The sequence below is a fragment of the Choristoneura fumiferana genome, chromosome 5, assembly GCF_025370935.1.
Source record: "Choristoneura fumiferana chromosome 5, NRCan_CFum_1, whole genome shotgun sequence".
NCBI classification, from domain to species: Eukaryota; Metazoa; Arthropoda; class Insecta; order Lepidoptera; family Tortricidae; genus Choristoneura; species Choristoneura fumiferana.
This window is the reverse complement of record NC_133476.1, coordinates 6,101,686-6,119,740: the sequence shown is the minus strand read 5'-3', so window position 1 is coordinate 6,119,740 and position 18,055 is coordinate 6,101,686. Positions and strand designations below refer to the sequence as shown.

The following is an 18,055-nucleotide window of genomic DNA, read 5'->3' as shown; positions in this document are numbered from 1 at the left end:
GATATAAAAAGCATTTGCCATCTATAAAGTTCGAAAAAAGCAACAGCAACCTATATCCTACCATTCGCTTAATCACTGCCATTTACAATATTTTTGTACTTTTGTTTCAATAAGAAGTTGCCCAATGTACTGGATGTAAGGTGGTAGTCAGAAGTGATGCCTCGATGCGCTGCACATGAATGAGGTAAGGAGCAGCATCGATGGTTGGTAGGACTTTCTACCAATGGAGACTTGCCTTGATTATTTTAGAAATAGTCTCATCTGCTGAATTTGGTGTTACTTTTTCAGAAATAATTGCGGGCTATCAGGGTCAGTGTCAGTATTGCAATTGCAAGATTTATTAGGGTCAGAGCCACTGTTATTCCGATGTCTCGTTTTTTTGTTACACGTTTTGCAAATGTGTCGAACAAAAGAACGTTACGAGATGTTTTCGAATTTTCGGCCGATGCTGAAGCGTGAGACGCATCAGAATCAAAGCCCATGACTGAGTCATTGTCTTTGTGATTATGTTGTTATCTTCGCTATTGTTGTTTACCGTAGCATAATAAGCAGGTGATGGTGGTTGCAGTGAAGATGACCCCCAGGATCTGGGGCTCCTCTTTACTCATATTTAAAGTATAAAATTAACTAATACTTACCATATTCTTCTAGAACTACACAAAATTAAATAAAATATATACACAGAATCTAAATTTTTACTTTACACCTTATTTGATCCTATATTTACAGATAAAAAGAATATTTAAAAGAAATTTTCAAAAAAAACGCGTCCGCCAAGTTTAACAGTTTCCCGCCTTTTTCATAAATATCTTCTGTATGGTTTTTTGCTCTTGTCAAAGTCAGCTGTTCAAACTTGTGGCGGCCATTTTGTGACTTAGCAGGGAGATAAAGGAGGGTCTACGGTCCTCTAACTTTAGCAGAGCCTTGATCGACTGATTAGCGCTAACAGACGTTTATGAATCATGTTTTTTAGCATCGGGCCTTCAAGGAGCCTTCAAGGAGGCTCTAACTTTTTATGAATAAGGCTGTATGTCACTTTGAACCTTAGTAAGGAAACACTTCCTTTGCAGATGAGACATATTATAAAGAATTGTACCTACAAGTAATTGGTGCTTAGTCTTTTGGTAAGCCAATTAGTCTATTCTAGCTTCCATTTTCAGAGACTTCTAATGGTTACTTAAGTTAAATACTTAGATATTTTATATGAGCTGTCGGTGATAGGATTTAAATACCTTTAAATCACTAAATTACTTTGAGTTATGCAGCTAGCGAGATAGGATTTATAGCTTGTTACTTTAAATAAATTACTTAAATTAAACCAAGTTAATATTATCTTTTTACTTTTAAGTAAATTTATGTAAGTAGTTGAAAAACAATATTCATCCTTTGTAGTCAATGAAAATGGTAAAAATAAACCATAAATTCAATAACCTAGGGAATATAATAAATAAAACATGCTTCCATAAATGGTTTACGAGGCCATTTTTTTCTCCTGTTTTTATTTCAAATCTCCTGTTTTTTACGACATATATCTCCTGTGTTTTTCAAATTGGACCTGGTAACACTGCTACTGACGACGTTTACCTACGTTGTTTATTTCTAAAAACTCACGCAGTTTTAGCATATTTTTTGCAAATTTTAATTTAACGATTGGTAAGAATAATAACAGCTAATTTTTAATCTGACTGCAGCACAAACGCGTGAATAAAATAACTCGAAGATGGAAATAACAAGGCAAAACTTTGCAGAGCAATTCGAAAACATAACCAAGAACTTGAAAAAATCTTGTTTCATAGGTTTTGATGCGGAATTTACGGCAATATTATCGGGAGAATGCTTTAAACATCGGTAATACTTTCCACAATATATTCAAAGAACTGAAATATTTTTTTGTTGTTTTTTCTTTGTTTCCTTACTACGTAATTCAGGCTAATGTATGTTCACAAATAGATCGTAGTGACTGTGAGTTTGGGTCAGACTATACCAAAGGTGCCCACCATATTATTTTTTTATTGCTTAAAACGCGTTAAAACAGGAATCAATAAAGACAGCTATATTTTAGAAAAAAAGCGAAAAAAAAAATAAAATTTTTTGGACAAAATTTTCAAGCAAAATTACTATGGAGCCAGGACAAAATTTGAAACAATTTTTTTTATGTTAGTGTTAAAATGAGCATCTTTTAATAGGGGTACTTTTCTCTGTGACCAACTACAGATGAGATAGGAGATGTAGAAGAAAGAAAATGAGCATTCAACTTATACTTTGATGTAACAAAAGCTAAGATTAACGGCTTAATTTGATGGTCACAATTCAAACTAACCACTCCTCGCTTCGCTTGTCATACCTAAATTTCAAACTTTGGGGTCCCTATATCTTGGCCATTTTTGATTACAGACAAAAGTTGCTCAAGTAAAATATGCTTATTTTTACCATATTCTATTCAATAACATCATTTAAAATATGTATCATTATGACTTCAGTCTTTGCCCCCTTTGCTACAGTACAACCTTAGTTTGACTTTATGAAAAAAAAATTGTTACAAAAACTGTATAAAATCTTATGCTTGAAATTTACCACACCTGATTGAAATAAGCTTGGCAGTAATGCACTCGCAAACCTAGCTAAAATTGTTAACCGTTTTCTTATAATATAGATCTATGTCTATATGTCTACATCTATGTCGATGTTGTTAAGTATGTTTTTATAAACCACCTGCATTGTAGCATACTTGTTATCCTCCTAACGCCCAGTCCTTTATAAAGGATGTATTGTAATTTTAAACCAAACTATCATAAATGACATAAAGTTTGATGTTCATAAATCAAAAATGTGACTTGGGCGTTAGGAGGTTATTAACGCTTTGCATGCAGGAAATGAAATAAACCTGAATTTTAGTCTGTAATTTTACATCATCATGTCAGCCGAAAGACGTCCACTGCTGGACATAGGCATGGATCTGTGTCAAATACAAAAGTAAAATTTTTGCCACAAGAGGAATACCTCTTCATAGCCTGAACAGCCTACCCCCCTAGCCTAGCCTGGCCTCTAGGCTGGCAATAATGCATCTGCAATTCACTGTTGTTGTGGGTGGTCATGGATAGTGATGCTCACAGACCATGGAGTAATTCACATGCTTGTTTGCCACCCCATTTCTTCAGAAAAAAAATCAGTTTTTTTCTTTAAATAGACAAATTATAGTGAATATCAGAATTTAATAAAAAAAAACACATTACAGATTGTTTGATACAAATGAAGAAAGGTACAACAGGATCAAGACTGAAGTGAGTAAAATGATCATGACACAAGTGGGATTGACAATGTTCCAGTATGACCGGGACCATGATACATATGTGGCCACAGGGTACACATTCCACTTGTGTCCACAAATCTTCGGAGATGTTGACCAGTCATTCATATTCCAGGCGTCCACGCTTAAGTTCCTCTGTCGCCACAACTTTAATTTTAACAAGGTAAATATAATTTCAGCCTCTGCCAAAGTACAGCCTGTGCCATGTAAGTTTTTAATCTGCAGAAGTACTGATTATGGTTTTAGGACGAACTGAGCTATGCGATGGGCAGATAGAAGGACAATTGTTAGCGATGGAGGTGTAAATGTAATTCTAAGTCGACCGCTTTCAGAAGAAGCAATGCTGATTTACAGATTCATTAGCTACAGGCCTTTGCATCCAGAGACGTGGTTTCAGTGCAAGGGAGAGCATAATATCTGTAGTGTGGTGTATATAACTGAGGCTCCTCATGTGGCTGACATAGTCACATTTGGTGTACTAAATCCTCGTTAAAATAATAGATAAAAAAAAAGTGTAAGCACTGATTTACAATTTCATGCTTACTGCATATACATGTCTATGCTTTGACTGACATACACTTAGCAGATTTTTACAAGCTTTTGCAGGATTTTCACCTGTCCCTGTGTTTGTGTGTCTGTCAATAAACAAATCTTGTGAGGCAAATTTCTAGTGTCACATCTACATACCATAGATTGATTTGAAATTTAGTATAAATATATACAATGCAAGTATTAGTCAACAAAAATATTGGTTTCAAGTAGGTACTATGTTTGCTTCATCATGTCAGCCGAAAGACGTCCACTGCTGGACATAGGCCTCCCCCAAGGCTCTCCATAGCTCTCTCTCTCTCTTGCTTGTAGAGACTAAATCTTGTTATAAATACTATTTCAGTTCACATATGAAGGTCTTCCATACCTTAGCAAAGAGGAAGAAGTCAGGGTGCGACAACACTTAAAAGATAACCAGATGTTCAAGAACCTGACCCGAATGCTGGACATGGATGAAGAGAAACTACTACAGCATTACTGCTCTGAGGTCTCTAAGTAAGTGTTTATCTATCCTAAAATTAAAAGAAAACTAGAATATATTTAGCACTATCCCACTGGAAGTATGCGATTTTCCGAGACAAAAACTATCCTAGTATGTCCTTCCCAGGGTCCCAAACTATTGTTATGCCAATATCATTTCAATCAGTTCAGCAGTTGAAGTGTAAATAGCAGAGTTAACAGACAGATTTAATTTGTGCGTTTATATAATTAGTATGAAAGTATTTTTGCAGGTGGTAGGACCTTGTGCAAGGTCCGCCCGGATTGCTACCACCATCTTGCTCGCTAATCCTGCCGTGAAGCAGCAGTGCTTTCACTGTTGTGTTTCGGCGTGGAGAGTAAGACAGTCGGTTAAATTACTGGACATGAGGTATCCCATCTTAGGCCTCTAGGTTGGCAACGCGTCTGCAATACCCCTGGTGTTGCAGATGTTTATGGGCAGTGGTGATCTCTTACCATCAGGAGACCCACTTGCTCGTTAGCCATCCAGTCCAATAAAAAAAATAAAAAAATAAAAAGTATGGGTTAACTCTGTGTGAATCTATCCCTTTAGTCTTTTAATTGCAAAGAGTGATGCAAAAATAAATCAGGAATCCACAGCCACCATGGAATGAGCTCATCTTATCTTATCTTTTATTAATCTCTTATTTATTAGAAGGACAAAGTCAAAAGTCAAAGTCAAAGTTATTTTTCTAAATGCCATGTTTTGGGAGGTTTAAAATTAAATTGAAGTGTTACAAACTTATCTTTCTTGGAACTTTTTAACAAATCTATGTGCTCAACAACTTCTTAAAGCCACTACTTGTGGTGTGTGATCATGATCAAAACTGAAATAATTGAGTACTTAGCTGAAAGCTGAACACTATGTGAAACATCTTTTTATATTCAGAATCCCTGTAAAATGACAACTAGACTTATCAGGTTTGACCATGCAACCCTTGCTTGGAACTTTTTTTACTCAACTACGGCAAAGCCAAAGGAAGAGTAATGATTTTAGCAGTCTATGTATGTTTGTATTTAGCATCAAGATTACTCGTCTGATTTTAATAAATAAGGTGTCAATCGATTTGTTATTACTCAAAAAAATCTTAAGAAAAAAGTTATAGAGGAATTTGAACATAAATTCTATAATTTTAACCCCCTACACAAAAAGAGGGTGTTATAAGACTTGTAAGTTTGACACCAAGTCTGTCTGTGACATGGTAGCATAATGTACAGATCTATTGAATAATGTTTTTCCATCGTATTTTGTCGGAAAAGTTCGTATTTATCTTGCTTTCTCAACCAGCTTACTGAAGTTTACTGGAGCTAATACCACGCATATGTAGCGTCAACCGCAGCGTAGATGACAATTGACAATGTCGGGGGTGTTACCACTTTTCGAATTTAGTTAGGCTTAAGGTATTTTATTTATCCCCTGTTTCACCATCCATTGATTAAATTTATTTGATATATAAATGTGATGCCGTCTCTGTTTGTTTTGTTCAAATAGACGGAGACGGCATCACATTTATCCGTCAAATAAAATTAATGAATGGGTGGTGAAACAGCCCCAGCGTAAGTTGGTTAAGCTTTTAGTACTTATTTCCAGATGGCTTGCCAGCAAAGAAGAGGACACAATGTACATAGACATAGACAGTCCCGTGCTGCGATACGTCGTCCACAACGAAATCAGGTTACGATTTCCCGAGGTTCTGACCACAGATAGCCTAGGTAATAGTAACAAGGTAATTTTTAAGCTTGTAGTTTTACCAAATTAGAATTTACTGTCTGTGTCGCTGGATTTGGATAGCTTTTTATAGATTCTCATTCTTACAGCTCTGTTTCGGCCAGTAGACAAATTAAGGTTTTTCGTTTTGTTACACTTATATATTTGATTTGTAACCATCACCATACTGACCTTAAACCTCACTTACCTCAAATTCGCCGAATGGATTTAAAACATCCTTGTTTACTACAAGAGGAATCTCCAGACGGATGATGAGATACAGAAAAACGGATCGGCACTGGTGGTTCGGCAGTATTTGTTGCTCAATACAAAGCTGACCTAAAGCGGTTACTGGACCTCTTCAGCTTACCCGGCCTTGTATATATGCGACAAAGTCGAACGCCTTTTTTCCCAGAATAATCATCTACATATATAGGGCGATTTAAGAGACGTGAGCAGGACCAACCTACACCTTCGTTAATTGATAAGGGATCGTTCACATTAAGGGTCCACACTTTTTAATTGCTGATTGACCATGCATTCAGTAAATAATTTAATACTTTGTGTTCTTATCTTAATAAGAAAAGAATAACGTTAATCTATCTATCTATCTAATACCTTTAAACGAGCAATTTATTTATATTCTCTTATCTAGCTTGGTCTTATCTCTGGGAAAAAGCTTATTATTGCTTACCTTGTAATTTTAATAATTTGTTTTTTGTATCGCTTACTATGTCTGGTGTACAATAAAGAGTCTTTGTATTGTATTGTATTGTATTATCGAGGTTTACTTATAGGTACTGGTGCGATGTAGTAGCCTTAACTAAATCTTAAGTAATCTTCGCTCATTTTCATAGATAGTCTTATGGCTACTATTCTATTCTATGTTCCTAGCATGGACTTGAACTTTTATCTTACTGACAATTTTATCACTGTCAATAATTATTGTTTGTTGTCATTGCAGGTTTTATTGTACAAAGATAAATATGTGGACGGTGCAAACAGCGCACCAATGGCTATTCTCGAAGAAAATCTAATGAGCCACCTACTAGGTTTCTCACAAATCATATCCCTCCTAGAATCGTACAAAAAGCCTATAATGGGACACAATATTTTCCTAGACACGGTGCTTCTACATAATCAGTTTATAGGACCGTTGCCTAAGAAATATTCGACATTCAAAAGGAATATCAACAACATGTTTCCAAATATTTATGACACGAAGTATATTTCACATGTTATGGCGAAAAAGTTGTCGTTCGATGAAGTTTGGAAATCAAACGCGTTGCAAGAGTAAGTATAAAATTCATAAATGAAAGTAGTAAACGAAATTAACTCGGTCTTTCTATTTGTGTGTAAACTGTTTACGCTTACACCGCTGAACCTATGCTTTAGATGAAATTTGGTATGGAGTGGAGATAGTTTGTATATTCCCTAAAACTACCTAACACTAGTTTACAGCAACCAATCCACCTAAAAAAGTGCCAGCGATTTCATTACTATCAATTCATTTTAAATTTCCAGCCTGTACGAATTCTTTTCGGAGGCGAAATGTAGGAAATTACAAAATGGCGTCAACCTAATAAAGCTGAGTACGCCGTTTGACGTTAAGCAGTCTTACCACGAAGCGGGATGGGACTCCTTCTGCACCGGTAAGTGTTTGTGAACTTTAAAAAAAACCCTTCATCGTCATCATCATAATATCAGCCGTACGACGTCACCCCATAGAATTCCAGTGGCTTCGGTTTGAAGCGGCCTGCATCCACCGTGAACCCGCGGCTGTAACCAGGTCATCCATCCAACTCGTTCGTGGAACTTCTACGCAGCGCTTGCCTCATAAGCACTACTCCGTAAGCAGTCAGCTTAACTTGCAACGATCAACTTCAGAGAAGTTCAGTGGAAGTACTTCCATGTTGTATGCAAATGTCCAGGGTCGGTCAAGCAAGAAACCAATGGTGATCAACAAAAAATACCGACCCTAGTAGCCCGAAGCAAAGAGCCTAACGTGAGAATGCATGCGCCTCTCCAGGCTTTCCAGCAAATGACTAAAGCAAGACTCTGTTGCTAGATTTGTAACCTCTCCAACCCTCTCCTCCCCGTAGTAAGCTCCAGGGTTTTGGAGATTTCCGGCACTGTATGGACCTTGTCTTCCCGATCGTCCATAATGGATTTCTCACGAGTGCACGTCCCGATCTCCTATATAAAGCAACTGATATCCCACTAATATTATAAATGCGAAAGTTTGTAAGTCTGTTTGTTTGTTACCTCATCACGTCTAAACCGCTGAACCGATTTAAATGAAATTCGGTATACAGTTTCAGCCCCGGGGAAGAACATAGGATAGGTTTTTATCCCGGAAAATTGCATAGTTCCCGCGGGACAGCGATAAATGAATTCTACGCGGACGGAGTCGCGGGTAACGGCTAGTACAATTTAAAAACAAGTATACAAAACCACACCGCTCGGCGGGCCACATCGCTCGAAGAACAGGATAACCGTTGGCGAAGAAAAGTCCTCGAGTGGCGAGTGGCGACCACGAACCGGAAGACGAAGCGTTGGCAGGCCGCCAACCAGGTGGACTGACGACTTTTTGAGAGTTGCGGGTAACCGGTGGATGCAAGTGGCGAATTGTCGTTCATTGTGGCGTTCTAATTAGGAGGCCTTTGTTCAGCAGTGGACGTCTTCCGGCTGATGATGATGAAACAAAACCAAGCACATACAGTATCTTTGGCCTTTAAGGCGACTCGTCCCAAGAAAATGTACTTCCATGCGGCCGATCGATGTAAGTTGAACTGAGTCTGTGCGGAGTTCGCTTGGCTCGTGGTGAAAAGTGGGCATAATGGTTTCGACACGCTACTGAGACAGTGTATTGTTACTGCTTCGCAGGGTACTGCTTCATAAGGCTTGGCCATTGGGCGGCGTGCGAGAACAGCGGCAACTACCGCCCGGTCGGCCCGACGGAAGTGCTCTCTGCGCTGGCGCCCTTCCGCAGCAAAGTTAACATCATTCGGGGCGCTATTTTGTACATGGTAAGGGACAACCAGCGGCACATTGAGCGTTTCTGTACCGAGACGCTTACAGCACAGTGCAATGTTAGCATTGAGAATGAACTCGCGGAGCTCGAAACGGGTTAACTTTTTTTGTCGTGTTTGTGATAGTTGGGTTTGCTAGCTCTCTCATTCGGAGATGAGATCTACAGGATTATTGTCTAACGCGATGACGTTCACAATTACAATTCACCATTTTGTTCTACCCTCGTCTTTTACCGTGTGACAGAAAGAGAAGTGGTGAAAACAATTGCAAACGGTCCAAGTTAGGCACGGAATGCCGAGGACCTGGGTTCGATTCCCAGCGCTGGTCTTATTTTTCTGGTTTTTCTGTGCATCTATATTTCAGTTTGTATTTTTGATATAGGTTTTACGGGATGACCGTAAAAGTAACAAAAAATTTGGAATTGAAAAAATACAAAAAGATTCCAAAAAACCAATCTTAATTTGATTGCTTAATAACGATATCTCTTGTCCGGGTGAGCGGTTAGTTCCGATGGAGTGCCGAAAAGTTTCTCGATGAGGGCTACGGCATAGATGTCGCTAGTGTCGCTGCTTAAGTGGCTAAATAAGAAACAACACAAGCTGAGATATGAGGTGCATAGGAGAAATTCGTGTCTGTATCGTTGTCCAGCGGTGGTGTAGCGGTATAGCTGGGTTCGATTCCCAGCGCTGGTCTTATTTTTCTGGTTTTTCTGTGCATCTTTATTTCAGTTTGTATTTTCGATATGTTTAATATGTATTTATCTATATAATATAAGTGAGTCAATCAACTTTTTCTTGTTTGTTATTCTGTCCCGTTGTCCAAGAGACAACAGTGACAGTTTCTTAAGAAACTGCTTTGATATTATATGCGACTAATATGCTTAGGAGATAGTCTATAAAATAATGAGCTTGTAATTATTACAAAAATTTATACTCGATGAATTTTAACCACAGAAAACATATAGAAACTCGTGGTTTTAAAGGGGTCCAGGGGCGTAACCATGGCAACGAGGTACAAGAAAAAGTTGATCGACCCAAGCATGTTTATCAGTTGCCTAGTATCCATAGTACAAGCTTTGCTTAGTTTGGGACTAGGTCAATTGGGATGTCCCAATTTTTGACAACATATAATAAATCGAAAACCATTTGGAGAAATAGGCTTTGTGAAGCATTTTCAGAAATCAGATTCCAAAAATGTGTTAAACTGAATTAAATAAACAAAATTTAAATAATGACCCTCATTTGACCCCTGCAGTGTCCCGTCACAAAGGCAGTTATTAAGCAGGTCTACACTCCGAATTTACAGTTTGAAATGTTGCTGTCCTGCTTATAATAAAAAAGAGCGACAAAGATAGATCTTTAATCACATGATGCGAAATGTATACGAGTATTTCCAATGTATTGTAAATACAAAAGAATTAAAATATCAAATTTTAATAAAAATATCTGTTTACTATCACACCATTAAACAAACATAGGAATAATCGAAGCTAAAAGAAGAGAAATAAACAAAACTATTTGTCATGGTTCATTTAGGACCCTAAGCCGTGCTTGAATTATTGTCAAATTGTAATGCCACAGATTATGTTATGTACGACCTGAATTTTTCTAGGCAATGGAACGTGGCTGTCTCACTGTGACGTCATCCAGCGTATTTCGTAAAAAAAATATATAAAAAATTAAATACTCATCCAAATTCAAAATCAATGAAAATGGTATCTTAAAATATCTTATTCTTTCCAAAAATAAAATAAAAACTATAGGTTATTTTTTTCTGGTGCATCCCAATTGGTGTCAAGTGTCCCATGATATATTTATTTATTATGAGATTTATTTATATGAGATATATCTTGTTATCGTTTTGCGCTGTTTGAGTAGCGGTTTAACGCAGTGTTTTATTTCAGGATCTTGCCGACGAGGACCCTCCACGCCAACGGCCGGAGTTACTGCACGTCAGGTCACTGCAGGAACGCGTGCTTAACGTTGAAAAGGTACTGAATTCACCTACATAACTACACGTACAGTCGCGAACAGAGGCCGTATTGTCTAAAGCAGCGTTTCTACCAATAATGTGCGAGGGATGTGTTTTTATTAACCAATAGAAACGATTCATTTACCTATCCTCGCACAGCACATCTCTGGTGGAAACAGCTGAGCGGAGCGAGGCGAGGTAAATGAAGCGTTTCTATTGGTTAATGAATAGCACATTCCTCGCACATTATTAGTGGAAACGCTGCTTGACGCACGGGCTCTTGCCATCGCTTTCACCATCTCTTTCTGTCATCGTCTTACACCGTTAGATAGAAAGTGACAATACGGCCTCAGGGATCGTTGAGCCACTTCATACTGTTCGTAATTTAGCCATGTAATGCTATTCTGCTTCATTAATGATAACAGTTGGGATGTCAAATAAATAAAATTAAAAAAAATGGACGAAATACATTATGGCCATGACATATTTTTCTGTGAAACTATTAATTATACAAACTCAACCGTGGTATCTAAAACAATGTTTATGATCTCGATGATGCCAATGTGCGGTCCTCTGTCAATGTGTGCTCGAACAGACAGTAATAGTTAGTACGTCTAAGTCGCACGGTCGTCTTATATCAAAGAACAAAGAAAATATTTAGTATTGGCAATAACATCGTCATATTTGTGCAGAAATCTGGCTTTGCTTATACATTGCATAACGAGCTAAACACAATGCTATTTCGGTCCAAATCGTAAACACACGGCCCATCCGCGTTGTCTCGCTCGGGGCCAGATTTAGACGCCACATGCTATGGAACACTGTTATGGTACTAATTGTCATCTCAAAGGTTTACGAGAAATAATTGTCACTTACTTACAAAGTGACAATAATTTGTTACTGGACAGTATTTCTGGACATTGAATTGGGCAGCTTTTACTCGTTATGTTTTGTCTGAAAACTTGAAAATAATAGGGGTATCTGTTACTGGCCTTTAGTAGTAAGTAGGAATGTAAACTATTTCTCTTTTTATTACCAAAGCAAATGATCGATAAAAAATAATGGCACGAAGCTACCATTTGTTCAAGGTCTTGTTTGTAGAAGCTTTTTGCTATGTTATGTTTGGCCTGTCCATTATTTCATTAATATGCTCCCTATGAACTTGTCACACACAGCATCCTCTAACAAATCCAGTCAGCTCATAGATTTCATTTCGTTTTATGTGAGCTGACTGGATCTGCCTTTAATCCTCTCCTTTTGTGTATATTCGACAATTACGTTCTGCAAAACTCCTCGCGTGTCTGCTTCCTGAGCGTCTCCATTGCCTATGCAACGTAAAAAAATCTTTACATTATTACATTTATTACGCCCTGCACCCAGTTCGGACTTTAAGCGCAAACATAAATAGCCCTAGTCGCACCTGTTCTTTGTACATGCTAAGAACATCGAAACCCTGTGTTTGTGACACAGCAGTCAGGTAAAGTAGCTTTTGGCGGGGCGCCAGCACACACGCGCCGCCACGCACACGCGCGCACGCGTATCCTCGGTCGCCAGTTAAAACTGATTGATAATGACCAACTGTCAGAAGCGGAAAACTTTATTTTCGCCTGCGGACACTTTTTTTTAATCAGCCACTCGGTGTTTGATTTCTCAAATGTACGGGGAGTCATTTTTCATGCCACTGTCAAGGTTGATTTAAGGTTAGGATATAAATACGATTTCATCCAAGAGCGAGTGTCGCCCGGCGCTATATATCATTGCGCGATAGTTGTTTATGTCAGGGCGGGCTATAGATAGAAATTACAATAGCTTTATTATGCCAGTTGCTATTGCACCATCACGAGGCTTATGCTCTGTACTTTAGTAACACTAAACTCGTGGAGATGTTATGTTATGACTTCCCGTTCGATGATTGACGTGCAGATTTATGCCAATGCTGACAGTAATAGATAATAACGGCAATGTGTTGACAAACGTTTAATGTGGACTTACATATATGTGGAGAATATGTTCCTTACTGCACGGTGTACACAAATGACAAAAATGCGAAGACAACAAAGTAGTTACAACATACCGTCAGCCAAATATGTGGTTTACCACCCTAAGGTTGATAATCGTTTGCATTTCATAAAACAATAATGCCAATAGACGTGTCTGTCAACTTGAAAGTTCGACTTTAGCAACATATTCATTTGATAGGAACTTGTTTAAAAATAGATAGACCACTTATTTAACTGATGATACCTACAAAGGCGACCTTGTCACACAGAGATTTATTTTTTTCTTTGGGTGTTTTGAACCCTTCGTTTGACTCGAAACCCTCAAAACGTCGGGAACTGTAGAGTTACTAAACACTATCTTGTCATATCAAATTAGTTTAATTCCAATAAAATTATTGAGCCAAATGGTTTAAAACGCACTAGAGGTGGGTAAATCCGGATCTGAAGATTCAAAAGAGTCAGATCCTCAAGCGGATCCGAATCCCTTAATGACTCCTTTCAAATCTTATTGACTCCGGAGTTACTAACTCCGACTGGATCGAGCGGCTCGCCTCGCTCGTGATCGCCGTCACGCTCACTCACACTGACTCGCTCCGTCCGCCGGCTTTCGCTCTCGCTCGGCTCGGATCGGATCGGCAGGGCTAAATTTATTGTATTTTGACTTGACTATTATACTCATAATGGTCAGAAATTGCTTTAAACTCTTAAAAGATTGAAAAATTACAAAAAAAAAAACCAAAAAGTAATTATATGTATAAGGATGATTTAATTATGAATATCAGTTATTAGGCGCCTCTGTGTATAAAATTATCAATATTTGCTTGTGACGAAGACATTAATCTTTCTTTAATATCGTACAAAATAAACATAAAAAGCCTATAATATGCATATTCATATTCGCATTCGCGAATGTGAGAATGAGAATTAGGACATTCGTTACGTCACTAACAGGCGGGTTTTAAGTGCTGTGAGGGGCACGGTCGTGCCCCCTGATATTACAAACGCAAGGATTATTCGCAGTGGTTCCTTTAGCAGTACAGCAAATTTTCTTGTATGAAGAGAAATTAACTAAAGGAACTACTGTGAGTAATCCAAACGCAATGCTCCATCAAAGTTTATACATTTATTAACAAATAAAGTCCATTATATAGGTTAGCTCTCTGTGCGATGCTTTAAAGCTTCTAACCTAACCCATTGGGCTACGGACAAAGTAGTCGACAGACGCTGTGAAATCATCAGTGCTACGTTTTTACGGTCATTACTTCTTGTTTAGTGGTGTTTAAGGTGATTAACTGATTTGTCTGAGAGCAATAACCAACCTATATCTTGAACATAATTTTTATCGTATGCGTTCAGGTGTTGGCAAAATTACCTTTACATCATCTGCGTCCTGCGGAACTTTCCATTTTCCCGGGAAAAGTAGCCTATATTATTCACTGAAAATGTAGCTTTCTATCTTATCGTACAAAGAACATTTTTTCTTCCTTCGTTACCAGTTACGAAAGGTTGATTACGTACACGGCCAAAGGGTTTTTAAAATCGGTTAAGTTCGAGTAGTTTTAGTTTATCTATTAAAAACCAAACAGAGTCATATCTTCTCTTTCTAATAAATAGTTATTAGTTTATACTGAACCTTTTCTAATATCGCAATATTCTCGCAGATCGCTTCACTGCTGGCGGGGCTCGGTTCCATCGATGTCAAGCCGTACGACAGCCGGTCGGCTCTCGTGGCTGTTGGCACGCAACACACGTAAGTTTAACAAAAGAAATATGGTACTCAAGAGTCGCTTTATTGTCCATGTGTTAAATCTCTTTTTAGGGTTCCGTAGCCAAAATGGGAAAAACGGAACCCTTATAGTTTCGTCATGTCTGTCTGTCTGTCTGTCCGTCCGCGGCTTTGCTCGGGGACTATCAATGCTAGAACGCTGTAATTTTGTACGAATATATTATGCAAACTATGTCGACAAAATGGTACCTACAATAAAAAAATCAAAAAAAAATTTTTTTAGATTACCTCCCGTAGACGTAAAGTGGGGGTGATTGTTTTTTTCTCATCCAACCTTGTAGTGTGGGGTATCGTTAGATAGGTATTGTAAAACCATTAGGGGGTCGCTAAAACGATTTTTCGATTCAGTGATTTGTTTGCAAAATATTCAACTTTAAAGTCCAAATTTTCATTAAAATCGACGTACCCCCCCCCCCTCTTAAATCTAAAACAGGGGGTAAAAAAATTGAAAAAATTCAGGATGGTAGTAAGTATATCAAACTTACAAGGAAAACTATAACGGTTAAGTTTTTTGAGAATTATTAGTCGTTTAAGAGTAATTAGCATTCTAAGGGTTAAAATATACCTAAAATATTCCGTACAAAATACGAAAACCTAAGAAAAATATTACTTAATTGCTACGGAACCCTATTTTGGGCGTGTCCGACACGCTCTTGGCTGGTTTTTATTAGGGTAATCATCACAATTAGTTTGATACTTAACTCGGCACTCTGGGCAGGGCAACTTAGCAGTGCGATGCGAGGGTGAAGTCCATCCGTACCACTACCATGAGTTTACAGTGACCGTACTCGATAGCGACGGCGTAAATTATTTGTATGGAGAATTGTGCAGCGCCTCTACAAATAATTTACGCCATCGCTATGGAGTACGGTCACTGTTAACTCATGGTAGTGGTACAGACCTGTAGTATACGCCGGAACTCGGCTACCAATGAAACGCTTTTTCTCATAAACGAGTAGAAGTATCAAGTTAAAATAAACATCAAATTCATACGGTACCTTCGCTCACAAAAAGTTCGCTCACAAAACTATAGACAAAACAATATAATTAAATTAAATAAAAAAATCAGCATCCAGTATCAAATTATGCTAACTCTTTAAGTATAATAGGAAATTCCTCATTTGATATTTTTCCTTGTATGTTTTTATGGTTGCATAATTCTACAATAGTTTCGTTAAAATTCTCTGTTATTGCAGCTCACCATTGCATGATCTAAACTCTAGATTTTAGAGTAACTAAGTGTTGTTTAACATTAAATAACCTTACTTAAAAAATATTTTGTCTTCCAGGGTTGACAAGATCCTGAAGCAGTATCGAGACAGCAGAGAGTATAAGATATCAATGTACAACGTATATAGACATTCCATGCAGGCTCGGATGGCAGTGTGGTAAGTTCATCACCCAGAAACAAAGCTGATTCAAGGAAGGGCTTTTTAATTATTCATCATCATCCTATCAGCCTTAGGACGTCCGCTGTTGGACATAGGTCTCCCCATTATACCCTCAGTTGCTCCGGTTGGAAGTGGCCCTCATTCACTGTGAATTCGCGGTTTTATCTCGTAATCTCCATCCATCCATCTCTTTCGCTCGTTAATTATTCAAATTGATTTAATTTCGTTATTGTTAATTATTCAAATTGATTTAATTGTAAAGCGTGTAAAGCGCTACAAAGAGGGCGCTACCACAGATGCTCCATCAAGAGACATGAGAAAGTGGCGCATAAATTGAATTAATGAGACCGAGCGCTGTCTGAATGTAACAGTGAGAGCGTCGAATAAATTGATGCTGGAATCCTTTTCAAATTCAAATTATTTATTTCAGACGGAGTCCATAAGGTAAGTTAGGTAATAGTCTTACAGCTATTGTTAGAACACAGGATTATTAGTTACATTATACAATTTTTACTTTATGAACTTATAAATGCTGCCCCTGGAAGGCAGATGAATGGAATTCCAGTGCTTAGCCATTGAAGAGCAGGCTTTTTCTTCGCCCAAAGACAGCCTCGCAGTGCAGCAGAGCAACGCCGCCAGCATCTTGGGTACAATGCCCCGCGCTGCGCTACCTTTGGAAGAGGAAGCCCGTTTTAGTTCATTTTATTTGTTTTTATTTTTATGTACAAACTCAATGTACAATAAAAAACACCAAGTTATATCTATACATCAAATTTCGTGCTTCTGAAAAATTTCTTTTTTTTTTTCAGGGGCAGTGCGATTATTACTGGCAGTCTGCTGCTGTATGTCCTGCATAAAAGCGTCAAGTGACCAGTCTACCTCAAGTATTAAATAAGTTTCTTATATCAGTTCAAATTAAGTGTAATTCAATTTTACTTTACTATCTTTATACCTGTTTGTTATTTAGTTAATAAGACTAATGTGATCAAAGAGCATAATAAACGCATTTGTTTAAACTTAACGTTTGCTTCAACCCTTAACTTGACAAAATTTCATTATTCCTCATCAAAGCCCGGAATTTTCGCGGCATTTTTGATCTGTCATAGTGACTTCTCACTTATCGACTTCCGATATTCAATAACGATATATCGATACCAACATGATGAAAAACATTAAAGTAGAGGTAAACAACAGACGTTTTTATCGTTAAAAAGCGATCTCTTCCAATAGGGAATATTACGCAAAGCTCTGCGCAGGGAGCGACACCAGCACAAACCGCCTTGATAACGTTCTCTTTATAGTTTGTGGCCATGACATATTTATTAGTAACAAAATAAAATGATATTACATTATTACATCAATAGTAACGATAGAGCTACATATAAAAAAAAATTATGGCACCCTACGGACGTTTTTTAAGACATTCAGAAAACTGTATACGGTTTGTGCTAGTGCTGCATTCTGACGGCAGAACATTGCAGTAATATACTATTAACTTTTAAGCAATTGAAAATGTGAAATAGAAATCAATATACATTATGCAATGAAAACGGTGAATAGTAAACACTTTTCTAATTTAATATTCAAAGTCTGTTGCAGTGTTAATAAATGTTCATTGGTAGAGTCGATAAGTTAGAAGTCACTGTGACAGATCAAAAATGTCGCGAAAATTCCAGGCAATTTTTGCAGGTAGTAAGGACCTTGTGCAAGGTCCGCCCGGATTGCTACCATCATCTTGCTCGCTTATCATGCCGTGAAGCAGCAGTGCTTGCACTGTTGTGTTTCGGTCAAAGTCAAAATATCTTTATTCAG

The 18,055-nt window shown here is 37.8% G+C and overlaps 1 protein-coding gene across 3 annotated transcripts; it reads left to right on the top strand.

Annotated features, from left to right (window-relative positions):
• Positions 1 to 1,553: 1,553 nt before the first annotated feature.
• Positions 1,554 to 17,259, top strand: LOC141427991 (pre-piRNA 3'-exonuclease trimmer-like). 3 transcript variants are annotated; one of them, XM_074087634.1, is made up of 11 exons: positions 1,554 to 1,848; positions 3,236 to 3,470; positions 4,200 to 4,351; positions 5,946 to 6,081; positions 7,027 to 7,355; positions 7,587 to 7,714; positions 8,949 to 9,091; positions 10,999 to 11,085; positions 14,728 to 14,816; positions 16,142 to 16,240; positions 17,053 to 17,259. In XM_074087634.1, the coding sequence occupies exons 1-11, from the start codon at positions 1,721 to 1,723 to the stop codon at positions 17,111 to 17,113; spliced, it is 1,587 nt and encodes a 528-aa protein (XP_073943735.1). In that variant the 5' UTR covers positions 1,554 to 1,720; the 3' UTR covers positions 17,114 to 17,259. The 3 variants fall into 3 exon arrangements, with proteins under 3 accessions (XP_073943735.1, XP_073943736.1, XP_073943737.1); XM_074087635.1 differs by lacking the exon at positions 17,053 to 17,259 and adding an exon at positions 16,674 to 16,694; XM_074087636.1 differs by having other exon boundaries at positions 1,562 to 1,653.
• Positions 17,260 to 18,055: the final 796 nt, after the last annotated feature.

Excerpts from the sequence above, each read along its gene's own strand:
- LOC141427991 (XM_074087634.1), top strand. The coding sequence starts at position 1,721 with ATGGAAATAACAAGGCAAAACTTTGCAGAGCAATTCGAAAACATAACC. Across the intron at positions 6,082-7,026 it reads GCCTAGGTAATAGTAACAAG|GTTTTATTGTACAAAGATAA; the intron begins GTAATTTTTAAG and ends TTGTCATTGCAG. Across the intron at positions 11,086-14,727 it reads GCGTGCTTAACGTTGAAAAG|ATCGCTTCACTGCTGGCGGG; the intron begins GTACTGAATTCA and ends ATATTCTCGCAG.